Source organism: Euleptes europaea, chromosome 15, assembly GCF_029931775.1.
Source record: "Euleptes europaea isolate rEulEur1 chromosome 15, rEulEur1.hap1, whole genome shotgun sequence".
Taxonomy (NCBI): domain Eukaryota; kingdom Metazoa; phylum Chordata; class Lepidosauria; order Squamata; family Sphaerodactylidae; genus Euleptes; species Euleptes europaea.
In genome coordinates this window covers 44,906,713-44,919,105 of record NC_079326.1, presented here as the reverse complement: position 1 = coordinate 44,919,105, position 12,393 = coordinate 44,906,713, and the positions used below count along the sequence as shown (strand labels likewise).

Sequence of the window (12,393 nt, the reverse complement as noted above, 5' to 3'; positions counted from 1 at the left end):
AAGAATTCTATGGAACATTTGAATGAAAGATTTCCCAAAGTTTCCCCAGCTGATTCTGGGCAATAATTGATTAAAAAAATATATATTCTGTTGATGCTTGGCACTGACATAAAAGGAAAAACAAAACAGAAAAGATTTTTCTATAGGTTGTGCTGTGGTAATTCTGAGTGTAATTATGCTGTGGTAAATGGTAAATTGGGAATACTGATGAGGATTACTGGTAATTTTTCAGATTTTAAGCAGTCCTGGGGAAATGCCAGCAAATCTGATATTTACCAGTAAATCTCAAAGCTAACTGTGCCTTTAATGTCTGAATGTTATCCTTATTCCCAAAATTAAATGAAAAAAGGCATTTAGAGCAGTTCCTCAGTGGAACAGGCTTCCTCGGGAGGTGGTAAGTGCTCCTTCCCTGGAGGTTTTTAAGCAGAGGCTAGATGGCCATCTCCCTGACCTGGATGGCCCAGGCTAGCCTGATCTCATCAGATCTCAGAAGCTAAGCAGGGTCAGCCTTGGTTAGTATTTGTATGGGAGACCACCAAGGAATACCAGGGTTGCTTTGCAGAGGAAGGCACTGGCAAACCACCTCTGTTAGTCTCTTGCCATGAAAACCCCAAAAAGGGTCACCATAAGTCGGCTGCGACTTGACAACACTTTACACACACAGAGATGGCTCTCTGTCAGCAGTGCTGATTCTATGACCTTAGGCAGTTCATGAGAGAGAGGGCACCTTGGCCATCTTCTGGGCATGGAGTAGGGGTTATTGTGGTGTGTGTGGGAGGTAGTTTTGAAATTCCTGCATTGTGCAGGAGGTTGGACTAGATGACCCTGGTGGTCCCTTCCAACTCTATGATTCTATGATTCAACATGTCACAATTGTGTCAAAAATGTGCTTTGTGAGATAAACATTTCTAACATTTCCTCCTTGGCCTCCTAAAAATCTCGATAATTACCACTAAATCATAGAATCATAGAGTTGGAAGGTAGCATATAGACCATCTTGCCCAACCCCCTGCTCACACCAATATCCACCGATGTCTGGCATTTGTTGCTGTCATTTGCTGTAACGTATCTACGTAAACTGTATCCTTTTGAAATAAGAATGTGAACAGCAACAGAAGTAACAGGAATATCCAGATGTCTTTAAAAGTCCCATGTGGGGCTGTGCTTCCAATATGGTGACTGATAAATTATGATAATACACAAAGGACGGTGTTTAAATCTAGAAGGCTGCTGCCCATAAGAAATCAAACCAAAATGTCCATCTGGCCCAGGATTTGGAACAGATCCCAGCCAGAAGCTTGATATGTATCAAGAGGGCCTTAACTATCCCTTGTTAAGCCAACTTGCACAACCACCAAATAAAAAAAGGTTGTGTGAAAGAGCAACTCGGACTTGGGATGCCCCTTTAAAGAGAAGGGGGGTAACACAGCTGTGCCCCTACAGAAAGGCTGCCTGCTGGACATTACATGTGGCTTGGTTTCATCTTTTTTGTACTATTTCATCCAGTTCCCCTCCTAATTCCATCACCCTTCCCACATAGCTTTTGTCTGTGCAGGTCATATTATCTTCAACATAGCAGTTTTGGGTAGTCCAAGGGAACTCCCTCCTTGTTCTTTCACCAGCAGAAAAGCTGGCCAGATCCAACCCAATGGACCTCAGATTATTACCAAATTTGACAGCACGAGTAGCAATCAGATTCAGTTCTGCAAATAGAACTATTGTGCTCAAATATCCACTAATTGTCAGGGCAGAGCTCCACTAAAGAGTAGCGTGAACTGTGAATGTAGACTGTCAGATATAGAATAGATGTTTGGTTGCATTAGGGTTGCCAGCTCTGGGTTGGGAAATACCTGGAGATTTTGGGGCAGAGCCTGAGGAGGGTGGGGTTTGGAGAGGGGAGTAACTTCAATGCCATAGAATCCAATTGCTGAAGCTGTCATTTTCTCCAGGTGAATGGATCTCTATTGGCTGGAAATCAGTTGTAATAGTGACTCTCCAGGGCTTTTCAGGTCAGAAAAATGGCACAGGGAGAAGGCTTAAGCCTCCTTTCCCTATGCACAGCAGTCTCAGTCCCAGTTGCCCCCCCACCCGCACATTGGGTTGCCAACTCCCAGGTGGTGGCTGGAGATCTCCCAGAATTACAGCTGATCTCCAGATGACAGATATCAGATCTTTCTGCCGCTTCAGAGGGTGGGCTGAATGCCATTATACCCTGCTGAGCTCCCTTCCTTCCCCAAACCCCACCCTCCTCAGGCTCCATCCCCAAATCTCCAGGAGTTTCCAAACCCAGAATTGACAGCCCTGCTTGTTTACTGGAGTTCTGAGCATGGGAGGAAAAAGGAGGGAGGAGTAGGGTTGTCAGCCTCCAGGTACTAGCAGGAGATCTGCTATTACAACTTATCTCCAGCCGATAGAGATCAATTCACCTGGAGAAAATGGCTGCTTTGGCAATTGGACTCTATGGCATTGAAGTCCCTCCCCTCCCCAAACCCCACCCTCCTCAGGCTCCACCCCAAAACCTCCTGCCAGTGGAGAAGAGGGACCTGGCAACCCTAGGGAGGAGAGACATGAAGACAACGTAACATAAATAGGCATATATGAGTGACCAGAGCAAATATTGAATGGTAATCTGACAATATGATTTTAAGATTGGTGTCCCCACAATTATGTATTTATTTTAGAAATCTAAGTTTTCATAAATGTTCTGAATTCATTAAAGAACACTCTACTGTCGCGGTTCGGGCCGTTAAGTGCCTACACTCTTAGAATGTACCATTTACTGAGAAATGGAGTTATCTATTCAGCGAGACACCACTAGACCGGAATCAACGGTTCCTAGAAACTTGTTATTGCTTCTAGGACATCTCTTGAACACGCCAATAAATTTATAATAATGGACAAGAGTAGAAGTATATATAAAAAACACATTTATTTACATTATACAATATATGCTTTTTGGTTGCAAAGCCTTAAAATATCATATAAGGATAGACATCATTAGTCTTAAACATGTTTATGTAGCAAGTAATCATTCACATTCTCTATGCCTCCATAAAGGAGTATCTTAGTCAGAATATACTCATAAAGTATCCTTAGTGCAATGCACCTTCATTCAGAATATAAGGTTACAAAAATCCTGTCAAAATATGGTTAATTCTTCGGAGAAAGATTTGGTTAGAAGCATCCTAACTTAAATCATTCAAAACATCATAACATTTCTGTACAGAAGACACACTATACCTTGCTGTGTCATCTGTGTCACCTGGAGTCCTTTAAAGACTTCTATTAATATCCTTAACTGATCATCATTAAGATCAGGCATTGTCTATGTACATGCTATGCATGCTCTTTCTAGTTTTAGACAGCAATGCTGAATATATAAATACTATGTGTTAGCTTAAAGCTATTTACAGTCTCTTTGACTGTGCCAATGTGTGTATGTGCATTGTGCATATCTCACAGAGTACAGAGAATCTCCTTTCCCTTCAGGAACTTCTCTGGTCTCTTGCTCTGAGGAGGTTCAGAAGTCCCTCTGTTAAGTAGAGGACGTTCTGACACAATCTCAGAGGTCTAGCTATTAGCCCTGTATTCAGGATGCTTCTTAGCATTGGTAAGCCAAATAGGCTTAGTTTGTAAGAATCCATAAATCTGATGGACTCTCAGTGTTCCAATACATGGAAAGATCACTGCACTTAGATTCCTATTCAAAGAATAGGAATTCTAAGGGTCTCTATCCTCTTCTAGGAATAGAGCAGTCTCACAAGAAGACTGTAAGTAAGATATGTTGAAATATCCAGATCTTGATACCTCAAGATATCTCTGAAAACTTCTGTCCACGCAAGAACAGAGTTTCAATGTTTTACATCTCAAGCCTTTTGAGATGGAGGTGCTACGCCAGACAGCTGCAGTCTGCCAGCCATAGAACTCTAAAGTGCCAGCTGGACTGTGGCTGTTATTTATACTTTTTCTAGACCCATTAAGAGTGAAGAGTGTTCCTTTTCCCCTCTTCCTTAGTCTTCAAAAGGGTACCTTTATTCCCCTTTCTTATCCGATACCAGGAGCTTAGTGGCTTCTGCTCCTGTCTTATGTCCTTATATGGATTTCCTTTTCTTTCAGTCCTCTGTGCCTAAAGTATAAATACTCATTTCTGAGTTACATGATCAAGTTACATATTTAATTTCTATACCATCCTCTTCGTTAGGACTATACGCATTAAATGAGACTACTTAGAAATCTGTAGCACAACGTTTAACTATATAACTCATGAAACATAATTTTAGCTGACATTGTCACTTTGCAAAGTGTTTTGTTTACATTAGTTAGCAGGTTTGCATCTGGCAAGATTACAGTAGAGCAAGGAAGCATATTACTCTTATCTTTAAGAGAACTATAATGCCTTTAGGCTATATTTTAAGCACAATTTCAACTATTAATGCACTCTTAGTACATTAAGATATCTTAAGACCTTGAAAAGGCCATTTAAGATTCTGACATCTGGCAGCTAAGTCAGAAAGATGACTTTTACGCTGCCCCTTCAAGGGCAAGCCAGAGTAACTTTAGTAGTTAGCTTTGATAGAGCTAACCTTGAGAGTAGTCAGTCAGCCTGACACAGAGTTGCCTGTCAGCATGACACAGACTTTCATTATACATTACACAAACCTCTGTATGTGTATGATGTGTTTAAGCTCTATATGGAATTAATTCTGCACATGTTCACAAGATACCATGATCATGTCAGGGGCTGTCATACTTATGTCTGATCCCTGAGCTTGCTCCAAGGTATACATGAAGTCATTGTGTATGTGGCCTTCTGTGCTCTTTCCAGTAAAGGAGAAATAAATCTCTGTGCCGCCCACTCCCTTCTATCTTTTCCTGTGGCTTATGGCCAAGACAAAGACACTTGAACCAAACTGAGCTAAATCTGTACCCTTCATTCAAGTGAATGATTGCATCCTTGCAGGCATGGAGGCCTTTGCCTATGAATTTTCATCCAATAGATCATTAGAATGACTTTTAAAGGATGCTGTTGGAAAGAACCAGCCCTAGTGGGAATTCGATTATTTGCTACTTGGTAGGTTGGACATACGTTTGTACATATCGATAAACCTGAACTGAAAATAAACCAAAAAATAGCAGTTTTGGTTATTTTCGTGCTTTGGGTTTACTGAACACCAGAACCTGAGTGTCTCTCTGAAGCCCAATAGGCGATTCCCAAAAAAGTCACATTCGGCTTTTTCGGGTTCGGCTGTTCATCTTTGCTCAGAGGCACGGCTCTGTGCTTTCTCTCCTTTTTCTATCTCCCCCCCTTTTTTGTTAGGGACCCATACTTGGGGCCCTTTTGAGATGGGGACCATGTAATTGGAGCCAACTTGGTCTGACCAACCTTTCAGTGGGTTGATCTGGATTCCCTTATAATGGGCCTGAATTTTTCGGTAAACCCGGTAATAAGCCGAATACCAATATTTACTAGTGTGGGTATTTGCCTATTCCGAGTTTACCCAAAAAAATTGAACCCAATAAACCCGAACCCGAAATTTACCGATTTTTTTCCCACAACCCTGGTTGCTATTGGAACTTTACTTTGGAGGGCAGGACATTCAGGAGGACTGGGGTATATAGTTAAAGGCAAACCAGGTTTGGGAAGGTATGGAATGTGTCCAGAGATGACCTGAGACAGGCTATCCAAATGGTGCCCCTTTGGGTGTTGAATAATATCTATCTATCTGGTACATTTTTATCCAGTCCTTCTTCCAAAGATCTGAGGGTGGTGTACGTGGTTCTCCCCCTAGACTATCCTCAGAGCAATCCTGTGAGAGAGGTTGGGTGAAATAATTAATAATTTGCTGGCCTTTAATGGTGTCCCCATTTCTGCTGTGGGCCAGCAGAGAGGTTGAGAGTGAGGCAAAAATTTTGTTATCACAGATAGTGGCATCATTAACTGTGGAGGCCATGAAACCTGGGCTAAGTAATTGAATTTTCAGGAAATTAATCAAGACAGGAATAAGATTATCTTGAATGGAATTACCATGGAGGTCTCATGATAAGCCTCTTGGAAGTTTCTACAAATTTATCAAGAGAAGAGGAAGACCCTAAAGAGAACTGAAGAATAATGAGGAACAAAAAAAAAGTGATTTAAAAAAATATATTACTTTGGTTTTCCATGAATGTCTATCACTGGCAGAGAAGCCCTCCTGTTTGGGTGAGATAATAGCCAGAGAAAACATAAAAAAGAAATGTGAAAGGAAAGGCATTAATTAGCAAACAGTTGTATGATGGTTCTTGTAGGTTATCCGGGCTGTGTAACCGTGGTCTTGGAATTTTCTTTCCTGACGTTTCGCCAGCAACTGTGGCAGGCATCTTCAGAGTAGTAACACTGAAGGACAGTGTTACTACTCTGAAGATGCCTGCCACAGTTGCTGGCGAAACGTCAGGAAAGAAAATTCCAAGACCACGGTTACACAGTCCGGATAACCTACAAGAACCAATGAACTCTGACCGTGAAAGCCTTCGACAACAGTTGTATGATGGTTCAGCCTCTCAATGTGCCCCTGGCATGACTGAAGAAAAGGAGAAAACATCCCGAGAGGGTGGAAAAAGTTTATTGTTCATATAAAAGTCAGAGGAATGCGTGTGCTGAGCAATGAGCTTTGTCTCAAGGCAAAAGATTGCATCCTTCAGGGAAGTCTATGTAAGACATCAACAGCATAATGAGAAAATGAGTAATTTTCATTGCCAAGAGCAGTCCCCCCCCCCCCACACACATATATACGTGGAACTCCCTATGTTGCTGAAGGAACACATTTTTTTTCTCTTGAGAAAAAGCTTTCCTGCACAAAATGTGTACAAATTGTGTATTTATACAAAATAAAATTGGGGGGTTGACAGCACTGGGGCTCCTCTCCTCTTTCTTGCCTTTCATCAAGAAATGGCCCCCTTTTCTCATCCATGTGTGTTTGAGGAAAAATACATTTATGTAATCACTGCTGTATTGAGGGCATTGTTCATCTTTATATGTAGCTTTAGTTCTTGTCCATTGCTCATTGAACCTACTATTTGTTTTGTCAGATGATGATCCAATCCATGTTTACCAATATGATGGGAAAAGAGGGGAATCTTCTTTTATTGAATCAATTTTTCTCATTATTGCAAAAGTAATGTAAAATATGATTGATAGATTTATCAAATTTGTTTTTGGGTGATGTGTTTGACAGATGCCAAGTATTCACGCTTGAGTACCCTGCATAGAGAGGTGGCATAGAAACCATTCAAATAAAATAATGTGTCAACACAGGAATTTAAAAGCAGCCCTGCTGGATTAGACCACCAGTCCATCTAGCTTAGCGTCTTTTCCTCCACAACGGCTAGCCAGATGCCCGTAAACAGGGAATGTAGGCAGCATAGAATTGTTTCAGATTTTTCAAGGGTATAATAAACAAATCAGAACTCCTTAAAATCAAAAAGGACCAATCTAGATGAGAGGGTAGCAGAGCAATACGTTTTTTTTTTGCAATAAATTGCAAAATCCTAAACAGTGAACTATATAAAAACATTAAAACCTACGAAGAGCCCTAGTAGAGCATATTAATGGTCCATCCAGTCCTGCATTCGGTTTCACACAATGGTTGACCACCGTGGAAGGCCCACAGCAGGAGCACAGTCTCTCACAGCATGCAAAGGTAAACTGCCTCCAAACACAGAGGTCCCATTCAATTATATCAATTTATCAAATTTTCAACAAGACTGCATCTATGGATGCCTAAATCCAGAGATTGGATCCATGAACAGGCAAGACATTTTCTACAAACCTGAGAAAACCCCAGGTTTGCAGAAAAATCTGAAATCTAAAACACACACACACAGTGGGGTGTTAAAACTTCCCAAAATTATTGAAGCAGCACCTATACCTTTAAGAAATAGATACCTTCTTCAGAGGCCAGTGTTGGGGTTGCTAGGCAACCACAAAAATATTGCTAGCCTTGGTTTCTGTCAGTAAGGGCAGGAGAAGATGCATGGCCCTTTCCAGTCCTGTTTTGGTCTTTGAGAGAGGGCTTAGTGGGGCCAGACACAGCTGTAACCACTGGAAGACCCAGCTGCTCGCTACTATTCAGCAGCAGCCACCACATGAAAGCTAGCACAGCATTGTAGTTAGAGTTTCAGACAAGAATCTGGGAAACCCAAATTCAAATCCCCACTCTGTTGTGGAAGCTCACTGAGTGTCTTTGGGCGTCACAGAATCCTAGCCTAACATACCTCACAAGGTTGTTATGAGGATAAAATGGAGAACGATATAAACGATATAAACTGCTTTGGATTCCCACTGGGGAGAAAGGTGGAGTATAAATGAAGTAAATAAATAATAAATATAACTAAAGATGGGAGGCAGATAAAAGGTAGATTGGCTGGTGGGTGGGAAGGAGAGAAGGAAGCAGGGAAAGGGGAGGGGATATGGAGACTGCCAGGACAAGGAAATGAAGAAATAGTAGGGGAGAGGATACAGGGGGAAATGAGATGCTCCCGCAAGTCCTTGTGGGTCCCCTACTTGTATAATTCTAAACCTTCATTAACAAAAATTATAAAGCTTACAGTAATACACTAACAATTGAATGCATATATTCTTTATATATTTTAACTTGGTACTTATTTTCCCATTCACATGTTTAAAAGGTGTGGCTCTAAAAATTTATGCTTCTATAATATGCTTACTTGTAGGAGACTCTTGGACACTGAGGATGAACTCTCGGATATCCAGTCCGATTCAGTCCCACTGGAAGTACGGGATTGGTTGGCTTCTACCTTCACGAGGAAAATGGGGATGACAAAAAGGAGGCCAGAGGAAAAACCCAAATTTCGAAGCATCGTGCATGCAGTGCAAGCTGGGATATTTGTAGAAAGGTGAGTGATCATTCTCTTTAATAATATGTCAGGGAATTAATACACAATTTACATCAAGGTTGGTGACCAAGCAAGCACTGAAGAATTTCTGATCTTTAACTCTGAATTCAAAAGTTGGCAAACAGTTGAACCATTTGCTGGATGCTATCATCCATGAACTCTGGAAGATCTGGCTATAAAATTGGATACTCGTTCCTAATTGTATCTAAATAACAACAAAAAGATTGATTATCTTACAGTTATATCTCATGTTATTCATAATGCAGTACAGCATTCTTTTAATGTGATATTTGACATGATCTTGACATGACATGAAACAAAGATGTAAGAGAACTTAAAATGTGATAAAGAAAGAATGACAAAGCTAGCATTTTATTTGTTAATTAATTTATATTCCCCTTGGTGACCATAAAATGTTGTTCTCAGATCTTTTGTTTGTTTGTTTATATTCCCTCCTTGTCCTTGGTGTAAATGTCACCATGAACGTTTGAAGATAAATATGATATACGCCCAGTTGGAACTGAAAGAGTTCTCAAATATATGTAATGGCTAAGTATTCTGAAAGGCCAGTCGCATTTATTTAGTGATTGTATTCATAGACAGCCTTCAACTAAAACGTCCCCAAGAGAGTTTACAGAGGTAAAAGTCAATAAAAAGCCACCGAAATAAAATAAATATTCAGTCTAAAATACTGTAAAATTGCATTATGCTTGCCACATCAAGGGTTGGATCCAGACTAAATTTTCCATCAGCAATATGGAACTCTCCTCCCTCCCACTGCAGCCTGCTACCCTCCATAGAATGGTGCTCCTGGTGGATAAAGTCCCTGTGGGAAAATATGAGGGGGTCTGCAGCGAGAAGGGGAAATCAGTGGAAATTTCCAGGTTAGTCTGGATCCAACCCCACAGATCTGATTTAAAGGTTCTCTGGAAAAGGCTGGTCTTCAGACCCATCCAAGAGTCTTTTAGGGAAACAGTCATTCTCAACTCCTGAATGGAGAAAGGTCCTAAAGGAGGTAGCATCCCATCAGTTCCCATGGCAGTTCCCAAAGGAAGACCTCAAGTGCATAAATTCAGAAATCCAGTAGATTAATTGATTATCAGTGCAATCCTTGACAGAGTTACACTCTTCTAAGTCCATTGAAGCCGATGGGTTTAAAAGCATGTAATTCTGCTTAGGATTGTGATCTAATTGTCGCTGGGTTGAGATGTAAAGTATCTGCCCTGGCAAAGAACTTTTCAGGGCTTTTTCTTCCATACACTTTCATGAAGCTCTTACTTCATTAACCCTACCCATATAAAAGTGACTTCATGAGAAACGATCCCAAGTAGGTGCCTTTTCACTTTGATTTCTTGTCTTCTAGAATGTATCGAAGAACTTCTAACATGGTTGGTTTGGCCTATCCAGCAGAAGTGATATCAACTTTTAAGGTAAGGTCAGTTCAAGAACTGTTTAGAATATCTGGCTTGGCCCTGCTGGAACTTTTCTGCGTAGTGAATTATTTCTGTTCACAAAGTGACACTTCCTTGCCTCCCTTGTCTGCTGAAGCTCAAAAAGCCCCTTGTAATACTTCTCTTGAGAGACGGGACCAGTTTGGGGGCGTTTGAGGCTGCAGTGGAAGGGGGAAGCAAGAAAGTTACTCTCAATGTGTGGAAATCCTTCTGTCCACAGAATCACTCTGGTAGGTCTAAGCCTGTGTGTCGCTCTGTCTGAATAACTGTATCATCAGATTACTTTCTGTATGAAAAAAATTAGCTTTGCCAAAACCCAAAGGGCCTAGTTCACCTGAAAACAAGAGGTTCTTACGTTCTTCATCTTAATCTGTATATAATCAAATGTATTAGCTTGTTGTAATTATCTGTAAAATACTGAAAGGTATAGATGTTCTTAATTATTTCCTTCCTCCTTTGCTGGTCTCTACAGGATGTTGATAAATGGTCATTTGATGTGTTTGCCCTCAACGAAGCAAGTGGCGGGCACAGCCTGAAATTCATGATGTACGAATTGTTTACCAGATACGACCTTTTGAGCCGTTTCAAGGTAGGAAATAAAGAAAGCTAATTCTCCCTGTAAATAATATCTATGACGACATATTGTAATGACTAGAATTTGATGGAAAATAGCATAAGAAGCAATCTAAGAATGGGCCGCATCCTGCCACTCTAGTGGGCTGAGACCCTATTGTGAGGACAAAATGAACCTTGCTCTGATGGAATGTACTACTGCATGGGGTGATAGGATACAGCCCATGAAACCTGTTCCTTAAATATGGAATTGTCAAAGTCAAATGTACAGTGCTCACAATTGAGGGCAGGAGGAACACCCGATGAAGGACGATGCCTACAAGCCGAATTCAGGCAGGCTGAACACTAATCAAGGTAGACAAGCTTCTAGCAGAGAATGACCCATTGATGGCCTTCCTCAGTCATCAACTGTACAAACAGAAGAGGGCTGAACTTGAAGTGATAATGGCTGGCATTGGGTATATCTTTCAGTACAGTTGGAAGCAGAATTACACCCTTACAAGGCCATTAACATCAATAGACTTTAAAGGGTGTAACTATTCTTGTGTGTCTGCTTGTTCACTAATCACTACTAATCCTAAAGAGAGTTACTCCAGTCTAAGCCCCTTCATTTCAATGAGCTTAGACTGGAGTAACTCTGTTTAGGATTGCACTGCAAGTTACCCTTTAATGAAAGCAGTGCACATAAGCAAGGGAAGCTACAATTTGCCTGACCAGCCCAAGGGCTTTTGGCATTTTTCTTCCAGCCTGGTTCACTTAGACTATCAGAGCCTGTTGGGGAGAAAAATCCATAAAGCAATAGAATGCCATAAGGGAAGGAAGGGAAGGGTCAGGGTGACTGGGGTGGAATCACTCACAACATGCTAAGCTAATAAAAAAATTCAATGAGTACATGATGTATTTGTGCATCCGTGTCTGATAAACACACCTCCATTCTTGAGAAACCATAACTCTAATTTACTCGTATGAATGAAAAGTTGTTGTCTGAATGTGCCCTGAAATGATCCTATATTTTATCCCAGCAGGTGCAGGAATTTTTGTTTATTTCTCTTTATTGCATCGTTCTAGTGACATTTGGACACTGAAATGGCACAATTAGCAGGGCGTGTTGTCTGACAAACCTCGTAATTGCAATGCGAATTTTCTCGTTAATTTGTTTTTACAAATTTTGTCTTTTTCAGATCCCTGTTCCCAGTCTTATTTCGTTTGGGGAGGCTCTGGAAATAGGCTACAGCAAATACAAAAACCCTTACCACAACTTAATCCACGCAGCGGATGTCACACACACGGTGCATTGCATCATGCTTCTGACTGGTATCATGGTAAGAAATGTCAAGGCCATATGTTCTTGATGCATGCACAGAGTATGCCCCTAAAAGTTGACTAGGTAAATAACCTAAACCTGTTCCTAGAAAGGCAAAGGTCACACTCCATTACCGTTAGGGGAAATTTTAGCCACAGGCATCTGGGGCAGCTG

At 41.0% G+C, this 12,393-nt stretch overlaps 1 protein-coding gene across 1 annotated transcript in view; it reads left to right on the top strand.

Annotated features, from left to right (window-relative positions):
- Positions 1-12,393, top strand: part of PDE1A (phosphodiesterase 1A) — a 153,433-nt gene that overhangs the window by 117,094 nt on the left and 23,946 nt on the right. The window contains exons 3-6 of the mRNA XM_056861112.1: positions 8,710-8,892; positions 10,256-10,322; positions 10,816-10,932; positions 12,098-12,238. Of these exons, the coding sequence (XP_056717090.1) occupies positions 8,710-8,892; positions 10,256-10,322; positions 10,816-10,932; positions 12,098-12,238 (508 nt within the window). The remainder of the gene's footprint in view (positions 1-8,709; positions 8,893-10,255; positions 10,323-10,815; positions 10,933-12,097; positions 12,239-12,393) is intronic.